Below are 25,569 nucleotides of genomic sequence, written 5' to 3' on the forward strand. Positions count from 1 at the left end.
ATGACATTTCTTGATTATCGGCCCAAAAGTCAACGTGAAGACCTTTTTTTTCTTGTACAAATCTGATTTGTATATATGGAATAGCCGAGGTGCAAGTGAAAATGGAATAAGATTTGGTTCAGAGAGTTTTGAATCACAAGATAAACATTTAATTTTTCGAAATTCACAGTGGAAAAATGGACAAATCACGCATTTTGATAGTAGGGCTCTGTAGGGCTGAGACTAAAGATTAGCTCTCATTATAGGCTAATAAACACAAATGACATACTGTGTTTTTTCTTACGCGATATACTGAACATTATATTAGATGCTTTAACGTGCAGAACTTTACTTTTTTTCAATTTTGGGCCAAAGTATTACGGGATTCAGGAAAGAATGCTTTATTTTGTCGACATTCAGATGAAACCGCTTCTAACCCCTACGTACGAGGGGACATTAACCCCGCCACATATTCTATTCTCTATTCTGTTGTCTCTTTGACGTATACTCCACTTTAACTTTATACAAATTTTTAAAAGCAATTCTACATTTCCTTTGTCAATTTGCTATGTATATATTTATGGCTCTGTAACATATTAGATGAAACAATATAATTTATATGAAGCAACAATCAGTTGATATAAAACACATATAAGGTGAGATGTTACTAAAGCTTCACGTGAACTATAATACGTCATATTATGATCTCACAATGGCGTCTCTGAATCGACAAAGATTGTCGTTTCCGCTATGTCCATTCGGTTGACCATTTACCATGCGGACTGTTAAATGATTTGAACTCTCTGGGTATTCCAAGACGGAATACGTTTTTTTTATCGCGACGACAAATTATCCTTCGAACAAAAGATAGAAATTCCTCTCGAAAAAGTTTACCCGTTATCAAATAAATATAAAAGTTGAAAGCATAATGAGTCAAACCAATCTCTTCAATGATACTTTTCACAAGTATGTATCGAAAATGACTAGACCACTGGTGAGTCAACGCTGAGGCATCTACTAAGTTGTATGTCGTGTTGTCGGATAAATAAGGCATACTACTGTTCACTAACGAAAGCGAGTCTTCAGGTTCCACACTGTATTGAACATACAACGCCACAGCTATTGTCACTGGGAAAGTCGTGAATATATGGTAAAATGAAACTGCAATTAACATCACTGTTGTAGCATTTCCATGACATTTGGCATGAGATTTCAACTGATGTTTTTCAAACTTTGAGAGTCTTCTAGCCTCATTTATTACAAGGATATTAAAAAATAAAATCAACAGCGGTACTAACATAAAGACCACAGTCTCCGAAAACCAGGTCCAAACAGACCAAAGAGATTTATCGCCAGTTTTTATTGCTGAAGGACGAGGAAGACACTTGTCATATTGAGAATTGTACGACCAAAAATAGCCTTGTATGAGGTTCACGCAAAGGCAAAATATCGCGAGACAGACGATCACTATCATAGCACGTGTTGTAGTGCAGAATCTTTCCCGCTTAAATGGATGGCAAATTGAAATATATCTTTCAACTGTAAAGGCTAAAACTAACAACGGCGATAAGTATTGTGATGTCATAAAAATAATAGGATAGAACTCACAAAGAAATTTAACATCAAGTGTGCTTATTTTCCAAGTATCATTCAGTTCATGAAGCACTTGCAATGTAAGAAATAACAAATCCGACAAGGCTAAAGCTGCTAGGTAATATCCGGAGGAATTCGACATCCGTTTTTGTAACCATATGCATAAAGCAAATACGTTTCCAGGGAATCCAATGCTATAGGTTAATAACGTTACATATCTCCCAACTATTGTCTTCTCTGGTATATATTTAGTGTAATACTGAGATGGATTAACCCACGAGATATTTGCAGTAGTAGGAGTTACTGTTGTAGGAAGAGTAAAGCCAATCTGATCCGATCTATCCGAAATGTTGTATTCCATTTTGTCAGCCTGAAAAAGAACAAGATTCAATTTAATTGTCCAATCAAAAAATTGCAGAGAGAGTCTGTTACATATTAGTTCTTATATCCTATGGGTTACCGGTATTATACAAGACAGGAGGGGAACTGCATCAAATATGCGTAAGGGTCGTATCTTGCTATTAACGTTTTACTACGTTGTAAAGTGACAAATAAACCGCTAATGAACACGACTAACAGAGGCGTATTGTGTATATATACGTCAACGAGACAGCAACGCAGCAATGTAATAATTTGTACAAAAAAGACATGGAGTCTTTGAAATCATAAGAATGGTTTCCAACAATAGACATGTAGCCATCCTTGTCAAGCTTTAAATACCCCCGTGTCTAGGCAATTTGAATATATAAATATATTAAGAGAGGAAGATCTGCATTAATAACAAATTCTTGAATGGACAAAAACCGAAAGATATAAACAAACATAATCACTAATGAGCTTCCTAACTTGATACATATGCATTAACGGCGTATTGGTTGTATTAGACTACAAAGATGATACCTATTTATGATTTTAATTTATATATAATTTTCTACCGCCGTTTCAGAAACTACAGTTGTTAGCATGTCAATTTCTTGTGATCCCTACAAGAACTTCCCGAAGAGGACTCAATCACACTATGATATCAATCATAAATTGGTTCATTATAGAATTATAGAATGGGTGTGTCACGTTATAGTAGATGTTTACCCCTGAGAGTCCGGTTGCTTTTTTCAAGTTTCTCTGTATGCTTTGGTCTCTCCTTATTTGCCCTTCACCTCTCTTGTTATTTTTTATTCGTCTCGTTAGTGTATTTTCCTTTAGTTTTTAGTTTTTCTTTAGTTTTCTAGCATTCTCAAGTTTACACAAGAATAAGTAAAGGTACTAGCGTCGTGTGAGGTGGTAAACAAAGGCAAACATACACGTATTATACTTATCAATTCAAGAAATCAAAATAATTCAAGAATCAATTACCAGTTACATCTTGTTTACTGACATAATAACGAAGAAGAAGAAATGTATATGGAAACTCGCTTGGATCAAAATATTGAATTCGGTGTTATTACATAACATGTTAATACCTAAAATATTAAGATTAGATATGGATAGGCACATGAATAATTAGGAGGTCTCAATTGTTGAACTGGAATATGCATATCTATCATGACCGAAATATTTTGTTCATCAAAAACTTTTACAGTAAACATTTACATATAGACAATAATGATCTGGCCGTACCTCAGATTAAATTCTTTAATTCTGAAGGCGATACCATATGATCTTCTGCAATGTTTAATAAAAAAAAGATCGAACAACTATGATAATAAATTTTGGTTAATTATTGGTATATTATTTGTGTTACAGTAATCCAATACTCAGAGCTTGCATCGCTTTATCGGAAGAAAAGCATATTCTGATCTACCAACCAAACAGAATAGATATGAGGTCAAAACCTCTAATGATATGTATTATAAGATGAAAAAAGATAAAAACTTTGTCTTTCAGCCGGTTTCAATAAAAATGTTATTTTTTTAAATTTTAAATTCCATAATTAGAAGATAAAACTAAACCCCTGGACAACCCGAAGATCTTACTACACTGTGAAATTGTTGATGTACTGAAGAATAAATTTCAAAAGAACAATACAGTTTACAAGTACGTGGAACGTTTATGAAATTACGAGCTCTATAAACAACATCACCGTAAAAATTCGGATGTGATATATCGTTAATAATAATGTTTTACAGGTAGAGCCGAACTTCCTATACGTCTTGAATGATCTTAGAGCTGTAACCTTGAATACTTCATTGCAAATTTAACCGAAAACTGATGAGACATAAAAGCTCAAAAAACAAAATTGTATTCTATAATATCTTTAAGTCAGCGTTTGATACAACATTGTTATGTTGTTTTCTGTCATTATAATGATCACTTATATGTATATTGTGTTGTTTTGTTTAAGCATTATGGTTGCTTCTTCAAAAAAGTTAAATGTATGCATTATCCCAAATAAAGCTCATTTGTCTCGCTATTACAAAGATTTCAAAACCATTCAATGCACAATTTAAAAGAACATTAGAACTAGAAACACCCAAAATCGATGAAGTTGGTAAAGTCGAGTAAACCGATTATTGTTATCAAATTAAAAATAATTTTTCAACACTTGAGATAATTATTTGATACATGTAAATGGTGTGCATATTTGACCTTAACTTCAGAAGTCTCGTCTAGAAATAAACATACTGATGCATGAGACGTAACGAGTAGAGTGGCATTAAATATAATTGCCACTTAGGAATTATACATTCATCTTTTTAAAAAAAAATCACATTTACGGAACTGAATAAGCAATCGATTGCAATAAATATGCTCGTATTCTCATCTCGATATGACATGTAAATGAAATACATGTGGTAATTCTTTTGTATAATTGCGAAGTGTTCCGTAAGTGATTTATAATACAATTCGCAACTTAATTAATGAGCATTTTGCGTTCAATCTAAGCATTTATTTCACATGCGACTGTGGAGGCTAAAGACAAAAATTAAATTTATGAAGGAAGAAGATTTTTTTTAATTGGCAACTAGAAAACATTCATTCCACGCATGTAGCACCGTTAAAGTCCACAATTCCTCTAAAGTCCACAACACCGCTATAGTCCACGACGCCGTTAAAGTCCACAAACTTTCCGCTAAAGTCCACAACAATTTTCCGCTAAAGTCCACAACAATTTTCCGCTAAAGTCCACAACGCCGTTAAAGTCCACAACAATTTCCCGCTAAAGTCCACAACGCCGTTAAAGTCCACAAACTTTCCGCTAAAGTTCACAAAATGACCTCCGCTAAAGTCCACAAGAAAACGCCGTTAAAGTCCACAATAACAAGTTCCGCTAAAGTCCACAAAAAAAGCACCGTTAAAGTCCAAACATATTTTTTTATTATCAAAAGATCAATTCGCTATTTTTTACTCCCAATAGTATAGATCTAATAAAAAGCATGAACTTTTGTTCTTTCAAAGTATTTCTTATGATAGCGTATTTGGGACATAGTAAACATAAAATTGGTGGTGAAACATTTTTCGAAGTCGAAATTTTGACATTCCAAATCTTAAAATTTCGACTTTATCTCGAAATTTTGACCTTTTCAAATCTTTGAATTCCGACTAATTAAAAAGTCAAAATTCTGATTTTTTTTAAAACTCTAAATTTCGACTTTTCTCAAACGCAAAATTTCGACTTTTCTCAAACTCAAAATTTCTACCTTACTTAAACTCAACTTAAACTCAAAATTTAGACTTTTCTCAAACTCCAAAATTTGTTGACTTTCTTAAACTCAAAATTTTGACTTTTCTTATGATGCGTTCACACGTAATTCGAATTTGATTCGCATTAACTAATTCCAATTAGTTTAATTCTCATTCGAAACGTTTTACGTCCAAACGTAAATTCTAAATCGAATTGCCCTGCGCGTCAAATTCGCTTTACTGTCCGAACGTCGTTAACTTTTAATTCGTATCAACAAAAACGGATTTCTAAGGCGAATTGGTTAATGCGAATCAGACAATTCGAATCAATTCAAATTAAAAAGGAAGAGTGTGTGAACGCTCTTAACGAATTCGATTGGCATTCGATTCGAATCAAATGTACGTGCGAACTAGCTATATATAGGCATTAAACTTAACATATCGACTTTTTTAAACTAACAAATTTCAACTTTTAAAACTGAAAATTTCGTCTTTTCCTCATTCCGGTTTTGTCATCGGCCTTTGGTACCATGACTTTAAAGGTAACAGGTCCCTGAAGATAGATTAAAACTTTGCAACACATTCACAGAAGACATAGTAAACATAGCACTATTTGATGTTAGTATTCAAACACAGTTATAACAATTCAAGGAGGAGAAGACATGGACGCAACTTATTAAAGCATCCGAGGATCCACACATTTTGGCAATTTATTTTCAGAAATTCGTTTTGTTCTAAGAATATGATAAGGATAAGTATTTTATATTGAAGAGTTTCATTTGGAAAGAATATGCATGTTGACAGAAATTTTGAGTTTGAATAAATTTCAAGATTTACGAATGTCAAAATTTCATGTTAAAGTCAAAATTTCGAGATTTGAATAGTTAAAATTTCGAGTTACAGTCGAAATTTAATGATTTGAAATGTCAAATTTCGACTTTGAAAAAAAAAAGTTCACTGCCAATTTTATTTCTACTATGTCCCTAATACGCTTCCGTAATTTCTTATCACTTTGAATTATTTTTGATAAATGAAAAGATTATACATGTAGTATCTGCTTTTGATCCTCATAAATTTGATCTTTGTATTGTGATTTTCTATCAATCAAACAGACAACATTTCTGAAAAGTTATCTAGCTATGGTTCTCTTTTTTTCTTCTTTAGTAAACATTTGTTCATCCACAAGAAATTCCAACATAGCGTTCTATTTATGTATATGCTGGAGACACTGACATAATTTGGAGCCTATATTTGACATTAATAATTTCCTTTGCAAATATCTATAAAACATAAAAAAAAAGTTTTCCATTCAGTGTCTGTTAGACTCAACAGCAGCCAAAAACGGTCCGTAAATCTCAAAAATAGTCTTTGAACTATAATGCTATATTTGTTTGAATCAAAATAATTATAAAGAATTCCACACATTCATGCATTCTGATGTAATCAGCACATTTCCATCACTCATTGGTTTGCATGGTTGTTTTGTTTTCAAAAAGGAAAATGTATTTGTTTCAGAATAAAAGATGAATTGATTTATACGCAGATGCGGTTCTGTATTGTGTATTACCCATGAAGAGTACAAGTATAAATTAAAAAAAAATTCAACAATGTTACATGTATATCTGTTCGGACAATTCGAGTATTTGGACCGTATAAGTATACTCGAACGTATGATCGTACCGTATGAGTATACTCGTACGGTCTAGTACGAGCTGGACCATACACGTACATTTGTCAAATTTATCAAGAGTCAAACAAAATTCTGATGATATAACACAAAGTTTATATTTTATCCCAAAAAATGATTTGCATCAATAGAAAAACAAACATAACCGAAGAAAGTTATGACCAATTAAACAAATATATATTCAGACAATTCTGCGTCTTTCAACAAATGGTTTGTGAAAATCCAACTGTAAATGCCGTCAATGCATTTTTTTTACATTCACTTGTCAAAGTATTTGTGTGTTGAGAAATCCAGAACTAATAAAAATATATGTATATGAGCATTTGGAAGGTGTGGATATAGGATAAAGGCAATAATAACGTTCATCTTGCATTGAGCCCGAACAGTTGTGGAACCATCCTATTGTCATAAGATTGATAAATTGTAAACTTTCAAGGAACGTTTTTGTTCATTTCAATACAATTTCATTGGTTACTGTAGAACAGATTTAGCGTTTTGAGAGTTTATACATATTAATCTTAAAGTTTGAGTAATTTAACATCTTATTAAATACACTTTACCAAGTTAGACAACTAGTGTATGTATATTTTTATTCCCCATTTATGGGCATTACGTGTTCTGGTCTGTGCGTTCGTTCGTCCGTCCCGCTTCAGGTTAAAGTTTTTGGTCGAGGTAGTTTTTTATGAAGTTGAAGTCCAATCAACTTGAAACTTAGTACGATATGATCTTTTTAATTTTAATGCCAAATTAGAGTTTTTACCCCATTTTCATGGTCCACAGAACATAGAAAAATTACAATGCGGATGGGGCATCCGTGTAGCATGGACACATTCTTGTTTTTATGTTATAGTTATTGAACAAGCAAGTCGGTATATATATATGATTTATTCTGCACGGCTCGGTTGACCCTCATTAACCAGAACGAGGTAGGAGTTCGGGTTATCCTTTAAACCGAGTCATGCAGATTAAATCATTAAACACTTCAAACAGAAAGGTATATACTTACATAACAATAAACGGAAATAATATGATATATACAGCAAAAAACGACAGCCAACGAGTTACAGGTTCCAAACTTGCGACAGGCACATACAGAATGTGGAGACGTTACACATATTGCTGGCGCCAAACCCTTTCCTACCTAGAACAGTGATAAAACATTACAGCACATACACTATTGTGCGAATGTTTGTGTCAATTTATTTGGTCAAAACATATCAATATTCTATTAACTGTTATTAATGTTACACAAGTATGGTGCAAGTAATATTTCTAATTTCCACTTTGGTTTCCGGGAGAGTAGTGTTAATATGTATTATTTCATATCGGTTAAAAATAAGCTTCTCTAATTGGATAAAAAGAGGCCACATGACAGTTTTTATTCTTCGGTTATTAATTCCAGCGGTCATTAACAGAACAAAACGGACCGGAAACCGGTCATTAACAACCACTTTTACATGATTCAGACTTGTTTACCGTGAGTTGACTATAGAACGCCACAGCTGTCTTATGAGGAACTCTGATATTACTTTATGTTGTTTTATTATTATTACTTAATGATATTTTGTCTTTACTTAATATGGTTTTGACATTACGTAATGATGTTTTAATATAACTCAATATGGAATAGTCATTACTTAATGGCATTTCGATATTACACGATATGGTTTCGTATTGACTTGATATAGTTTTGTCATTACTCAATATGGTTTTGTCATTACTCGATGTGGTTTCACCATTATTTGATATGGTTGTGTCATTAGTCAATGTGGTTTTAACATTACTTGATGTGTATGTGACTTAACGTAATGTAGTTGTTTCATTACATGATGTGGTTTTGTTATTTCGTAATGATGGTTTGTCTATTCTTTATATGGTTTTAACATTACGTAATGATGTTTCAAAATTTGACGATTTTACACTACTTGATGTGTTTGTTTCATTATTTGATGTGGTCTTGTCATTCTTTGATGTGGTCCTGTCATTTTTTGATGTGGTTATTCCCATTACTTGATGAGGTAAAACCACGTGACCAATTCGGGAAAACCTGTTCTATTTTTAGATAGATTTCCATGTTGTATGTGCCTTGAATGCGTGTGGCCATCCATCTAATTAGTGTTCAAATTAAAGTTCGGGTTACTGTTCGAGTTATATTTGAGTTATTTTTCGAATTCAAGTCATGCTTAGAATTAAAGTTCTAGTTAGCATTGAGTTTCGAGTTGGACTTCGAGTTTAAGTCACATTTAAAGGCAGAGTTCTAGTTTCAACTTTAAATTTGAGTCACTTCTTGAGGTAGAGTTTGAGTAATATCCGAATTTAAGTCTCATTTAGATTAATTAAGATTTCGAATTGAAATTCGAGCTATTTTATATGTCAATTTTGAGTTCGTACATTTGTAATTAAATTTTCTATCGCGAAACAAGGGCTTTTGCTCGGGCTTTCGAAAAGAGGGCTCCGGGATATATGCGTACTAGATAAACAATGTTGCAGTATACAAAACGTAACATAGGAGTTGAAATAAAGTTAGATGTGGTGTGATTGCCGATGAGACATCTATCCACCAGAGTTTAAATGCAGTGGGTATAAGAAATCATATATAGGCAACCGTACAGCCTTCAACACTCTGTGTAGTCAGCTACAAAAGGCCACCATGCATTATGTGAAAAAAAAATCAAACGAAAAAACTAACGGTCTATCTTACAAAAAAAAACAAATATGACACATATGTATACAACAACAACAATTCAACTTCATGCTCCTGACTTGGGGAAGGTACATAAAGAAAGTGCACGTGGCTGAGTTTAACATGTATTTGAGCGATAAATCCTAATCTAACATCGGACTGCAACAGTAGTGTAACAGCACAACACGAGAAAAAAATGTAAACTAGACAAAGTGATGCCCCCGCACTCCACTCATATGAAACCTCGTTCAATCCACCATTTTCTACATTTAAAATGCCTGTACCAAGTCAGGAATATAACAGTTGTCATCCATTCGTTTGATGTGTTTGGACTTTTGATTTTGCCTTTTGATTTTGGACTTTCCTTTTTGAATTTTCCTCGGAGTTCTGTATTTTTATGTTTTTACTTTTTAAACGCTTTATACCCCAAAAAGGACAAAGTTCAATTTTTCTCCCAAAAGAGGAAAAATAATAAAAAGAAAAAACCCTGACCACATGCACACTTTCAATACATGTACAAACAGCTAGCAGAGTGATAAATTGCTAGCATTCAAACTGTAGGAGGAGTTATCTGGAAACGCCCTACTTATGCAAAGTTCAACTTTCTCCCAAAAAGAGCACATATAAATAAAAATTAAACCCTGACCACATGCAGTACACCTTCAATATATGTACAAACACACAGTAAAGAGAAAACTTCCCAGGATTCAAAATGTTGGAGGGTTATATATGCGGAATAACTAAACGTCGCACGATACTGGTGTCACCTAACGTTACACACTCAAAGACGTAAGCCAAAATAAAAACGTTGGAATGCATGTTGTTCAGATTGCTTTTTACAATAAATTTTAAAGGATTATTTTTTTTTTTGCTAAGAAAGGATTAATTGTTTTTTCTTAGATAAAAGATGTTAAGCTTTAGTTTTTAGTTTATTAACAAATTAAAAATTAAAAAGTAACCTGAATTGAAACCATTTGTTTTATATACATTTCAATCATAAAGGCAATCGATTACTTTTTTATGGATAAACTATGCACTGCAAATGCACTCATCTTTGCACTCCAGAATGTCAAGGCGAAGGACTAAGGCATATCTAGCATGTCAGTTCTGCACAAATATATGCAAGGGAATAAGCGGAAAAAAATATTATTGCTGTTTTTTTTTCTATTAATTTGTATTATAGCGGATCCGACTATTATAGTCCGGAAAACACTTCAGTTCCGCGAGAAAATCTCTCCCAACCCCTTCTCTATGAATCGGTAGAGATTCAACATTAAACATTAATTTTAAAGTTTTCTTATTAAGCAACAAAATAAAATAGCCGTATTCCAAATCGTCTGTGAAAACCGCAATAATGACAATTAGACGGAACGTTAGAAGTATATTTTATCAAATAACGTCAAAATCGTATGTGGGGACATTGTATCGGACATTTTAGTTTTATCTGATATCTCGTATATTAGATTTAATTTATGGGAATTTAATATCAAAATAGAGATAATTTTTTGTACTTTTATCCATTATAATTTGTTTTATGTAGAGAATGGCACTGTATTAAATAAACATCATGAAAAAACAGAAAACGTAACCCTACGTTTAATTTGGTTTGAAGGGGACAAAATGTCGGACATTGCTATTCAACTCGAATAATAAATTTATTTTAAAAATTCCTGATTATTGTATGAGGCGAAAGTGTGATCTTTGTACAAAATACTAGTGTAAGAATTATTTACTTTCGATATGGGGATTGCTCTGGAATTCCCTTTTTTGGGACAATTTAACAAAAATTACGGCAACCTTTCGTGCATGGGACACATAATGTTTATCATCTTGATCCCTTTTTTTATATTTCCGTCTTTTCGAGAGAAAAAAATCGACATTACGTCATCGCCCAATTATGAATTGCTTGTTCTAGACTAACTTTTATATCGTTTGGTAATACAATTTATATGTTTTTTACGGTATTCAGAATTTCACAAAACTAAAAGTGTAACGCGGGACAAGGAAATCATATTGCAAAATAAAGGTTTTATTGAGTTTTAATTAATAAAAAGGGTCTGTTACATAGACAAAATTGCAATAATCTGAAAGAAGAGTTTAAAAGCTTTAAAATGATATACAACACTTTATAATATCAATTTTTATGTTTAAAAATTAATTAGATGAATGTGTCTTGTCCGTGATTTTACCAAAGTAACACCAGTAGCGTGCGACGTTTCTATATATTTATAACAGAGGTTTCCCGATTTGCTACGTATCAGGTACGGTTGGTACGTTACACAACCGTTGGTGCAGTTTTGGAGATATCATTTAATGCATGAGATAATTGTATTCATCATGATGAAATAATTTAATTTTGGATGTAACGCGTCTTCTACGCGCGTTATTCAGTGTGCACCAAATTTTTTATGTTGTTTCTTCATAGACAGAAAAAATATTACAGTCATTTCTTAATTAAAGAAATCGAATTGCATATCAGCGATAAAAAACATAATTATACGTTAAAATGGCAAAATTGTGTTCACAATTGTGTTGACTTCTCATTAAAACCAATTATTATTAATTAAGTTATCTTTTCAATCATTGCAGCAACATTTTTCTGAAACGCAACACACTTTATACAAATATCGATATATCTTTTTCCTTATATTTTGTCACTGAACTTTCCGGGGTGGATGTAATCATCAGAAAAAAGTTGTTGATTATATTACTTATTAAAGGGGCACTAGCTGTCAAATTCATTGTAACCGATTTGACTCAAATTCTCATATTTGGTTTATAACAATGTAAAACATTTATCCAAACTATCAAAAGTCTAAAATAAACAGTTTACAGAGCATGGGGTAGATAATATATAGGTTCGTTTCGTGTGTATTTTAGTCCAGACGCCATCTAATTAACTATCGATTTGACCTCAGATGACCATATAAGCGATGTAAACAAAAATAAAGATACGAATAGATTAAACCAACACGTGCAATTGGATTTTTATAGGTCTGTTTGATTTTATTTTATAGATTAAAAATAGATGTTTCTCATTGTTTTTAACCATATAAGAATGATTTTATGTGTATCGAATTAGTAATCAAATGATTTACCGTAGTTTCACTTTCATTGTTGACATTCTTTTTCTTTAAATAACCATTACACGTACAATTGCATGCGTTGTCAATCTCTAGCTAGGGGTTAACTTGAAGTTCACATGAATACCGGTTAGAATGATGATGACGTTTTCACTTGCAAGTGAATCAGTCAAAAATTATGTTTAATCGCTTATTTCAACAAAATTAAAGAAAATTGATTGCTAAAAGCAAATTATTATTTCATTATTCCAATTTGATTAATGATTGATCTAAAAAAAAATCATACTTTATTTTTTTATATATATCGTAGCTAGTGCCCCTTTAAGAATATAAATTTTATGACACTAACGAAATTCATTTCTTGAGTCGAAATATTCATCATTACGATGTTATTTCATCTTGTTCGTTTATTATTATATCATTAAATATTGCGAGTAAGGTTGTGTACTGCACGAGCTTGCGAGTAGTAAATATAATCTGCGAGGGATAATATGTTAACCAAAACCTTTTATCGTACAGCAATGGTAGAAAAACTGATTACGGCAATAATTTGACGCTATTTTTGCACTAATGCAATATGAACATGTTTTTTCTAACTCTTGGTATTGTTCTACGGGAAATACTATGTTGCTATACAATGTTTTTTGCACCATTGACAACTGATTTCTGGACTCAAAATGAAGAATCATTTTCATCGGTTGGCCAGGTTTTCTAGATAATTTGTTCAGGTTTATATGTATCATGAATTGGATCTTACCAAAAATACTTTAACTCTAGGTTTCTTATTTTTCTCACTCGCCTTACTGCGAAAAAGATATATGAACTGTTGTGTTTTATAAAAGGACATGTTTCTAAAATGTATATAGCAATTTGCTACTCAAAGTTTCTATCAATCAAGGGCAATAACTACAATTATAACATTTGTTTTATCTTATTTCTTATTTAAGATTCAAAGGAAACAGCAGTTATTAATGGAGGAGGCTGTATATATTAAAATTTATCACCTTTGTAGTCATTGCAAAGTAAAATGCTTGAATAATTAGAACATATCATTGACTAATAATGAGCAGAATAATATAAGAAGATGTGGTATGAGTGCCAATAAGAAAACTCTCCACCTAAGTCACTATTTGTAAAATTAAACCATCATAGGCCAAAGTACGGTCTTCAACACGGGGCATTGACTCTCACCGAACAGCAAACTATAAAGGCCCCCAAAGACTATATCCATGTTACTACTAGTATATATATTACAAAGAAAATTGAGTAAATTGAGGTAATACAGAAGAAAAAAATCAACCCTGCTAATATAGCTATAACCGAATATAAATATACTTCCAAAGTAAGCTCTCGTTTGAGAACTGTGTAAAGCTGATTAGATTCAAACAAGCCACCCTTTGGCAATAAATGTATAGAATGAAGATGTTTTATTAATAAACTTATGTTCTCTCCATTCAAATTGCTACCCAAGCATCTTAAAAAGACTTCATTATATTGAACTAAAATTCAATGACTTTCTATCAAAAAATCTTTATTCTGAGATTTAAAAAAAAATGTTTCCTTATTAAAATAATTCAGTTTAAAGCAGAAAGATCATTTTGTCTATTTGACTTTGAAGTTTCACAATTGTATGACATTATTTTTGATCTTTTAATTTAAATATGCCTATATACTACACTATATCTATTTTCTTGTTAAATTATATATTTTTCTGATGCCCAAATCAGTCTAGTTAATTTATTTATAATTGCACTTCAAGTATTCTATTATTCCTATGCATATTTATTATAATGATTTGGCCTTGTATGTGACATTTATACAAAACTAAATAATTTAATTTTGGATGTAACGCGTCTTCTGATTGGCTGACGTTATTTTGTTATCAGCCCATAGACATAAATTAGTCATGTGACCGTGACGTCATCAACGTTTTTTCATGGTTTTCTACGGTTTAAAATGGAATTTAGAAATATTCGTTATGTTTTTGTTATTTAGGTCAATTTATTTTATTAAAATAAGATTTATTTGTTCAACTTTTAAAAACTTATAAAAACCTACCTTAAAATACACCAGACTCAAGCTAGCGACCAATTCTAGCGACCGCTAAAGAACACAACGAGAATCAAGTTGTCAAAGAATCATAATGTGGTATATGAGATAACGACATAATGAAACAACGTTCTGTTAAAAATAAAATCTAGCTACCAATACGGTTTATATTGTTTTTTAACCTTTAAATAACTAGAGATATCCATCATATCAAGTCAGATGGGACATTACAACATCAATGTCGTCTAATGTACTGACTAGTTTGGTTGCTAAATGTCAGCATCAATATAAATCAGAAAAGGGAGAACGTGCCAGAAAATCGTAATAAGTCATAATATCTAAATACGATAGAAAAACAAAGGAGATCGGGTATCTTTAATCAGCAAATGCATAGCGAAAAATACACAAAAAGCAAAGGAACAATCTTTTTTAGCGAACGATTTTTATTCCCCTACATAAACACATACTTTATGTTATTATATATGTATTTATAGAATGGAAAGTGCGCTCCTGTACGTATTTTACTCTATCGAGAAGGGCAGTTGGGAAAAAATGTAAACTATATTTTGAGGTCTTCTTTACGCTTTCTCGGTTTTCCAAACTCTTAACCGAGATCGTAAACAAAAAACAAGGATTGCAAATAAAATATTAAAAACGGATCGTATATCCCCCAATCACATAATAGTTATATACGAGTAATTTACGGATACGAAATGAGAATAAAAAGTAAACGAATGGTATTAGAAAAAAAACCAACAGTGTTTGTCTATGATGATTTGCTCGCACAATTATTTTTCATATTCAGAGAACCGTAAATAATTTTAAAAAGAACATATTTTAATAAACATGTGTACCTAGTTTCAACTTGATCTGACTACAACGTCACCTTAGATTCAATCTAATACAGTATAAATGGATGGATACACGGACAAACGAAAGAACGAACGAACAAACCTACAGACCAGATAACATTCTGGTCTTTACTGTTGTAGACGGAGCATAGAATAACTATTTAATGTGAGTTGACTTAATCTCGTTCCTGTATACAATGTATAAGCTTTCAAATAAACGAAATAAGAAATACATTATGTTCGAAAGAATTACTATATACTGGCTTTCTATACATTCGGCATCCTCAAATGGTCCGAGTACACAGTTATCGTCCTTTGATTTTTGGTATAGTCCTTAGTGTGTACAGTGTGTTACTTGCAATTTTTTTTTATACCCCTTCCAAATGTATTTCTTCATGTTTTATGCCTCAAATAGCAAGAAGGGGGATTAAAGCACACTGTAAACAAATTTTGGTCATGAATTTTAAAGTAAAGTAGTGATTTGGTCCGGTTAATAAGAAAAGGTTAAAAAAATAGCACATCGAAAGCTTTCAAAATCTTTTAGGACCCTCTTAGCATAAAATTGTCCATATTTGGAGTTAGAGCCAGACTTTGGATGGCCAGTGAATTCTTCAGGTTCATTTTCCCACCCAGGGATTAATACGAGTTAAAGATATGGATAATAGCTTTCAATCTAACCACCTGCGGTCAAGAACTTTGCCGTAGGGGGATGGGAGTAAAGCGACTGCTGCCACCACCCGTAATGATCCAAAATGAGAAATTGAGTATGTTGTTGTCAGCTTCCAATGCACTTTCCCACCTGGGCATTTTCATGAATAAAAGGGTCTGGGCCAAGCTTTCAATCCCACTAGGTGTGGGAAAAAACTTTGCTGTTGGGAACTGTACAGAAAGACTGAAAAATGAGCCCATACCCATAACTGTATAGGTACCTCAGACTTTGGATGGCCAGTGAAGTCTTCAGGTGCACTTTCCCACCCAGGGACTAATACGAATTAAAGATATGGATAATAGCTTTCAATCTAACCACCTACGGTCAAGAACTTTGCTGTAGGGGGTGGGAGTAAAGCGACTGCTGCCACCACCCGTAATGATCCAAAATGAGAAATTGAGTATGTTGTTGTCAGCTTCCGGTCCACTTTCCCACCTGGGCATTTTCATGAATAAAAGGGTTTGGGCCAAGCTTTCAATCCCACTAGGTGTGGGAAAAAACTTTGCCGTAGGGAACTGTACAGAAAAACTGAAAAATGAGCCAATACCCATAACTGTATAGGTACCTCAGACTTTGGATGGCCAGTGAAGTCTTCAGGTGCACTTTCCCACCCAGGGACTAATACGAGTTAAAGATATGGATAATAGCTTTCAATCTAACCACCTGCGGTCAAGAACTTTGCCGTAGGGGGATGGGAGTAAAGCGACTGCTGCCACCACCCGTAATGATCCAAAATGAGAAATTGAGTATGTTGTTGTCAGCTTCCGGTGTACTTTCCCACCTGGGCATTTTCATGAATAAAAGGGTCTGGGCCAAGCTTTCAATCCCACTAAGTGTGGGAAAAAACTTTGCCGTAGGGAACTGTACAGAAAGACTGAAAAATGAGCCCATACCCATAAATGTTTAGGTACCTCAGACTTTGGATGGCCAGTGAAGTCTTCAGGTGCACTTTCCCACCCAAAGACTAATACGAGTTGAAGATATGGATAATAGCTTTCAATCTAACCACCTGCGGTCAAGAACTTTGCTGTAGGGGGTGGGAGTAAAGCGACTGCTGCCACCACCCGTAATGATCCAAAATGAGAAATTGAGTATGTTGTTGTCAGCTTCCGGTGCACTTTACCACCTGGTCATTTTTATGAATAAAAGGGTCTGGGCCAAGCTTTCAATCCAACTAGGTGTGGGAAAAAACTTTGCCGTAGGGAACTGTACAGAAAGACTGAAAAATGAGCCCATACCCATAAATGTTTAGGTACCTCAGACTTTGGATGGCCAGTGAAGTCTTCAGGTGCACTTTCCCACCCAGGGACTAATACGAGTTGAAGATATGGATAATAGCTTTCAATCTAACCACCTGCGGTCAAGAACTTTGCCGTAGGGGGATGGGAGTAAAGCGACTGCTGCCACCACCCGTAATGATCCAAAATGAGAAATTGAGTATGTTGTTGTCAGCTTCCGGTGTACTTTCCCACCTGGGCATTTTCATGAATAAAAGGGTCTGGGCCAAGCTTTCAATCCCACTAGGTGTGGGAAAAAACTTTCCCGTAGGGAACTGTACAGAAAGACTGAAAAATGAGCCCATACCCAAAACTGTATAAGTACCTCAGACTTTGGATGGCCAGTGGTGTCTTCAGTTGCACTTTCCCACCCAGGGACTAATACAAGTTGAAGATATGGATAATAGCTTTCAATCTAACCACCTGCGGTCAAGAACCTCCGTAAACATAGAAGTTTATCCAAATTCATTTAAGTCACGTTTTATCTTTATATGAACTAATTATCTGCATAGTATTGGGAAGATTGAGAGATCAGGGATCTTACCATCGCCTTATGCCCTTTAACCTGAATTTTGGACAGTTTTAAGCTGAAAAGTGACAATTTAAGTCCTCCGTAGATACTACAAATGACATCATTCTTGAAATTCATTTTGATTGCATCTTTATATATATGTTACAGTGAATTTGTATAATCAGGGATTATGTAGAATCCCTGATTTTTCAGGGATTATGTAGAATCACTAAAATAATTAGTGATTATAAAGATTCCCTGAAAATGATCAGTGATTTTATATAATCACTGATAATTTTAATTATTATTCTACAAATTTCTTATATGATTTCAGGGATTATCAATAATTAAAGCTTCAAAAGATTATGAAACAAATTAACATAGACAAATTATCATTTTTCTTTTCTTATTCCTTGAAACTATTTTAAGTAAACAGTTTTCATTTCTGATCTACATATATGTGAATCTTAAGTGATGAGTTTTCCCCTTTATACTTTATTCAAGTGTTGAACCTCATTATGTTGGGTTGAAGGAAACGTATACTCAAAAGTTAAAGCAAATTGCAGAGGAAAAACAAAATGCAACATATGCATATCTCAAACCAATTACACTAGTGGTTCCAGGAAAGGGAGATCCCAAAAACTAATGGTCATTATTCACGAAAAAAACTGAAGAAGGATATCGCCTTGCCATATATCATGGAATCCTGCTCGGATCTTTAATACAAGAAATCAGTTTGCGGTTGCTAATTTCAATTCATTGGTACCTTCAGATTTTTGTGCTGAAAACTCTATTTCTCTGAGACGTGCCGTAAAATCTGATTTGATATGGCGGACAAGTTTTTTTTCAATGTTGATATTGTGATAAAAACAGATGTGAATTTGATAGATATGCCTGTAAAAAGCAGGGCAAATGTGTAATAGTAGATGCAATCCAATTTAGTTTGTGAATAAAATGTTTATTTTTAAAACATTGTGCATAACATTAACAATTGTCATAATGATTGTACGCGTAGAAATAGATTTGATAACAATTTCATTTTATTTCATATTCTCAACCTAAAAACAAATACTAAAACAATACAATAAAAAGAATAATCATTATGCCATTTAATATTTTCATACTGACTTTATCAACCCGCCCGTCACGTTGGGCTCGCTTCAAATTATTTATACTGATACAGTCAGTATGAAAAAGGGCTCGCTTGATATTATTGTGAATAAAATGTTTATTTTTAAAACATTGTGCATAACATTAACAATTGTCATAATGATTGTACGCGTAGAAATAGATTTGATAACAATTTCATTTTATTTCATATTCTCAACCTAAAAACAAATACTAAAACAATACAATAAAAAGAATAATCATTATGCCATTTAATATTTTCATACTGACTTTATCAACCCGCCCGTCACGTTGGGCTCGCTTCAAATTATTTATACTGATACAGTCAGTATGAAAAAGGGCTCGCTTGATATTATTGTGAATAAAATGTTTATTTTTAAAACATTGTGCATAACATTAACAATTGTCATAATGATTGTACGCGTAGAAATAGATTTGATAACAATTTCATTTTATTTCATATTCTCAACCTAAAAACAAATACTAAAACAATACAATAAAAAGAATAATCATTATGCCATTTAATATTTTCATACTGACTTTATCAACCCGCCCGTCACGTTGGGCTCGCTTCAAATTATTTATACTGATACAGTCAGTATGAAAAAGGGCTCGCTTGATATTATTACTGATAAAGTCAGTATTAAAAACAAAACATCAATTATTCTATATATATTTTGCATATCACTTAATTATATTGTGCTTATCATTTAATTATATTGTGTTTGCCATTTCAATATTTTTGTGTCTTTCATATTAATATATTATGCCTAACGTTTTAAAATATTAAGGTTATTATTTGGATATATTACAGTTAACTTTTTATAAATATATTTCAATATGTTATATATTTCAGTATCATTTCAGTTATTCTGTATAATCCCTCACGTTTTTTCTAGTAATTATACATTATCCCTGAAAATTTTAGGGATTCTACATAATCCCTGATTATACAGATTCACTGTAACATATACAAACTATAGTAGTCGAATTTTATGAACATTGAAAGACCAGGTGTGTCTCATTGTCATTTAAGAGGTCTCCAGTAGGTTTTCGCTTAAAATGTCTTTTATGTTTGTCTTTCCATAACTATTTCTAAATGTTTCTAGCGTGATCGGGTTTTGTTTTTGTTTTATTAATAAGAAATAATATATCTAAAGTTACATCTTTGTTGTCGTTTTATTGATAAAGATCTATATTTCATAAACACAAATCTCGACTCACAAAAGGGTTTTTATTTGAGGACAACGAGAGTTTGCAACAGCTTGAAGGGGTCATTAGACAATTTGTTACATATCTGTTGACTCCTCTCATATATGACAATCATGCTTTTAAAGTTTTTTAACCAAATTTCAATATCAAACCGACTGCTAGCAGCCGGTTGGATATAGAATATCGAATGACGAATAACGAAACGGCCGCTAACTTCACATATATCCCATAGAACTAACTATGCCCTAGACCAATACAATATTTTGTCAGCATGAAGTGGGGTACTGATTATGTCAAATAGTCAAACTTTACTCCATCCGGCTGACCAAACTAACAGATTTTGCACATGGGCCATTAAACCAGAGGAAGAGGTAACTAAGGACTCTAAAGTGGACAATAACACTTATGCCAAGACCAAGTAAGAGTTGGTCAGCATTTGGTGGGATGAACCCAGAATGTCGCATACTTAAAGTCCAACTTAACGATTGACGGCTGACCGATCTAAGAGATTCTCCACGTGAGTCATTATTTCAGTGGTAGAGGAAGGGATGGATTTTGAAATGGCAAATAGTCACTTCGCAAAATAATTTTCAGCGGATTTGATTTTAGTTTCTCGGCACAATGGTATTCAAATTCGACTTTATCTATTGAATAACAATTTCCACTTGTGTACATACACACTCATCAGCACTCACTTTCACCCCCGATTTGGATTTAATAAAGTTTGCATACGACATCGATAGCAAACTTCTCTCCGCTCATCTATCATGTCCTTGGTATGACGATATTCTTTTTCATCTTTTTTTCATTCATCGGAAGTTATATTCCGTTGAGCGCTTATTAAACCTATTATTCCAAGCTGTGCTGCATATGTATTCTAGATGTTGCATCTATCTCTAATTTAGATTCAGAGTATTCATTTACATTTTTATGTAAATCAGCCAAATAATTTCTTTAGTTCTGACTGGCGAGATTAATGGTGGCATAACCATGTGGTTCTGACCAACACCGATAGCACAGCAGACATGAACTCTGCTCTTGTGATATCACGACAGTGTTCTCGATACATAAACTCATCATAGATACCAGGATTAAGATTTTATATATACGCCAGACGCGCGTTTCGTTTACAAAAGACTCACCAGTGACGCTCGAATCAAAAAATGTTTAAAGGCTAACAAAAGTACGAAGTTGAAGATCATTGAGGACCAAAAATTCCTAAAAGTTTTGCCAAATACAGCTAAGGTAATCTATTCCTGAGGTAGAAAAGCGTTAGTATTTCAAAAATTTGATGTTTTGTTAACAGTTAGTTTATTATTATGCACATATCAATGATAACTCAAGTCAACACAAAAGTGCTGACTACTGGGCTAGTGATACCCTCGGGAAAATAAATCTCCACCAGCAGTGGCATCGACCCAGTGGTTGTAAATAAACTCATCATAGATACCAGGATTAAAATTTTATATATACGCCAGACGCGCGTTTCGTCTACAAAAGACTTATCAGTGACGCTCGAATCAAAAATTGTTTAAAAAGCCAAATAAAGTACCAAGTTGAAGAGCATTGAGGACCGAAGATTCCTAAAAGTTTTGCCAAATACAGCTAAGGTAATATATTCCTGAGGTAGAAAAGCCTTTGATAACCATGATAATCAAAAACTTTTTCAAAATCACTTTGTACTTTTTGTTAACTATACTCTTTGTTGAACGTTTAGTTCTCATTTGATAAGGGACTTTCCGTTTTGAATTTTCCTTGGAAATCTGTATTTTTGTTATTTTACTTTTTAGCCTGTACAGTGCCATAATGTTGATATGCTAAAAGACAATATGTGCAACAAGTATATATAATAAGACCAAAATAACAGCTTTTATCTGACAGATTACATCCACATTTTATTCGTTCCCCTGCTTTTTTATTTTTACAAAACACAATTATTGTAATTCTAAAAACAAATTTCAATGAAGGAAAAAGGAAGTCAACAGTATGCTTATGCGCATGTTATAATCGAAAATGGATTAATTATGGCTTTATATATTGAAGTTTTTATGAAGTCCTTTACAGCGCATATTATGAAGGTATATGACAGTAGTTCATAAGGAATATGACCGTTGTTTAAATAACTTCCTTTGGGTGATCTTTCCATATTGGTCGGGTGTTGTTTGTTGGTTTGGTCAGTTGTACTGTCCAGTATTTTGGTAATACCTGCATATTATCCGTTTTATATACTATTCATTTCCGTCTTTATTCTATTATAAAGAGAGCCGTGGTGTAGTCGTTAGTGCATCGGACTACTAACACAAAGGTTCCTGGTTCGATTCCCGTTTGGGATGAAAACAGAAACTCAATTTTCGGTTCTCCCTTGACACCATCTGCGAGTATGTTCTTGAGGAAACGATGATAGTCCGTCGGAAGGGGACGATAAATGGCTGGCCCGTGTTAAGAGAGAGACAGATCTCTTGCACGTTAAAGACACCCTTGTAGATTTCGAAAAAGAGTAGGCTAATGCCGCTACAAGGCAGCACTCGCACCCGCAAAGTGGAAAGGGATTAATATAAGTTGCAAAACTTGTTTCCCAATCCACTATAAATAAATATGTTTAAACTATTCTATTATTAAAAAAAATTCTAGATGGTTTGTAAAAATACCTGTGATGAACAGGACTGGTAGTTAATAGTATTATGTTAGAACACTGAAAGTGGTTTTTTTTTATCATTTTGAAAATTATTGTACAATTCTCTGACAATTTGTTGAATTAACCAACATCATTTGTGTTACATCAGATAAAAATATGGCAATGCATGTTTTGTTATCTCATGACAATCTCGTTTTCCTTCCAACAGGAAATTTACACTACAATCATTTTTTCAACAGAATTACAAATGCCTTTGCAACAATGAATCAATTGGCATGTATGGTTATCTTCATTGTGTACTGTGTTGATAAGACGCAAGAAGTTCACTTGAATTCCTGTAACTGTACTTTATTCAACTATTTCATTTAGGTTTTGAATTAATGTAAATAAATCTATAAATAGGTTCAAAACGGAAGGAGAGAAAGTCGGGTACCAATTGGTTCTAATAACATCAGTTTACAATATCGTAAAATATGAAGGTGAATGTCGTGTTTCAAGAAATTACTTATATTATCAGGAAAATCAAAATTAATATATTATGATAAGTGATAAAGAATGAGTTTCCTTTTATCAAGTAGAGGGGAGATTAAAAAAAACTAATGTACAGCAAAAAACACAAAGATTTTAAATGAAGTAAATTAAAGTTAACTCCAAAAAAACGGGAAACTATCGTTAAAAAAAACTATTAGCCTGAAAGTGTTTTTCAAGTATGCTTCGAATTCAGACAATTATTTTCTAGTATACAATATAAGTTAAATAAAACTTTACAATTTAAAACATATCTTGAAATAAACCAAATACCAAACTATGTTGTATTAGTATGATATTAACAAACAGATGCAGTGTTACAGACAATGGTAGCAAACGGTTAAGCTATTAACCCCTCTCCTCTCAACACAAACCAATTAAGAGAAAAATAAAATAAAATAAAACAACAAAAAATATAATCCTTAATTAAAAATGGAAAAAATTACACATACCTCTATGTAATCAAAGTCCGGGAACTTGTACGCCATGATTAACGTTAAAGAGAAACCCTCTACGAATGGCAAAACTAAACGGGCATATATTTACAGATATTAGTTTATATAATCAAGTGTCCATTGTTTGAGGCAAAACTAAATGTAATGATTGTTTTGAAGACAAATCCTATTAGTTCCGTCTCCTTCTAGTGCATGGAAGCGTCAGTGTCAACAATAACCAATATATGTCCTCTATGATTTATTTCTTGTAGAAACTCTATCTTGGGAATATTTGAATAATTTGAAAATGCTCAAGCTTTCTATTGATTCGAGTAGATAATTTTATACGAATTATCCAGAGTGTTCCGAATGTGTTTCTGACCTAGACAATTTCCGTTCAGTGTTTTTTTTACTCGAGATTAGCTTGCGAAAAATTTACTTTGGTTGAAACGTTGACATTATAACACATTTTTCTTAAGAACGTTTGAGTAAATTCTTCTTTATACTGTACTCGAAGTTGTAATCGGTCAAGTTTCAACACTTGTAACAATTATAAACTGATCTTCCAATACCATTAGTTTTATAGCTAAGCTGTTTAATTTTTCCCTGGCGATACTCTCCGCAGTAATATCCAACTTAAAAGCAAAATACATAGGAACAAATGATCCAAAATAAGACACGGTGATCCAATTCTCTTTGCAAAGTAAGTCGTTCGAAGTTACAATGTATTTATATACTCGACACTCGCACGTGGAAAATAAAACATTCAAAATTATGTAAGAGAAAAAAAATATCGAATGCATTACTGTCATGTACTTCATTGGTAAGTGATATTCAGATAGGGCGTTTTTTGAAATTGTAATAACTTTTGTCGAAATGAGACTTGACCATTAAGATTTCTTCGTCCTAGAATGTTTTTAGTACTAGATTATTAATCGAAAAGAATGTTTTACATTTCTCACTTAACTGTTTTATTAGACAATTGAAATGTTGAATTATTTATTCATTCTTTGATTTCTCCGACTGTAATTCAAATGAATTGGTTAATACAAAGCAGTGTAAAGTTTTGCAAATCTCATATGCGGAAAACAGATCAATTTGTGTTTTCTACTTTTATTTCTTTAAGTACATTTACGATGGACATTGTCCCAAATTTCTAATGTGGCTTAAAGCTTTTTTTTTTTAGATGTATACAATACATAAATAAGAAGATTTGGTAACAATGAAATGAGAGAACTTTCAGGCCACCAGAGACTAAATGACGTAGACGTTAGCAATTATAATATACGTTACCGTACGGACTTCAACAATGAGCAAAAACCATACCGCATAACTAGCTTTAAAAAGCCCCGATATGACAAATGCAAAACAATTCAAACAAGAAAAACTAGGTGTTAGTGTACAGCAGTATGCTTTCCTTATCAACACTTCAAGTTTGATTTTAAAATCCGTGATGCTCTTTTCGTTAATTTAGTTTTTCATAAATCTTTAAAATCATCCGAAAGATTACGATTTTTCTTGCCCCTGACAGGCATAGACTACCTAAGCCAGATTTGGCACAATTTTGGGGAATTTTGGGTTTTAAATGC

At 32.9% G+C, this 25,569-nt stretch overlaps 2 protein-coding genes across 2 annotated transcripts in view; both read right to left on the minus strand.

The window, feature by feature from the left end:
* Positions 1-24,703, minus strand: LOC139519888 (lysophosphatidic acid receptor 6-like). Its single transcript, XM_071312182.1, has 2 exons — positions 23,999-24,703; positions 1-1,942 (listed from the first exon to the last, which is right to left on the minus strand). Exons 1-2 carry the CDS (start codon positions 24,032-24,034, stop codon positions 728-730), a joined length of 1,251 nt encoding a protein of 416 aa, XP_071168283.1. The 5' UTR covers positions 24,035-24,703; the 3' UTR covers positions 1-727.
* LOC139519895 (erythroid differentiation-related factor 1-like) overlaps positions 1-25,569 on the minus strand; it is a 495,405-nt gene that overhangs the window by 117,340 nt on the left and 352,496 nt on the right. The window lies entirely within an intron of this gene.

Source organism: Mytilus edulis, chromosome 4 (genome assembly GCF_963676685.1).
Source record: "Mytilus edulis chromosome 4, xbMytEdul2.2, whole genome shotgun sequence".
In the NCBI taxonomy this organism is placed as follows: Eukaryota; Metazoa; Mollusca; class Bivalvia; order Mytilida; family Mytilidae; genus Mytilus; species Mytilus edulis.

Coding starts and splice junctions, on each gene's coding strand:
- LOC139519888 (XM_071312182.1), bottom strand. CDS start 24,034: ATGGCGTACAAGTTCCCGGACTTTGATTACATAGAG. Junction 1,943..23,998: donor CGGACTTTGATTACATAGAG/GTATGTGTAATT, acceptor GTTCTTTTTCAG/GCTGACAAAATGGAATACAA.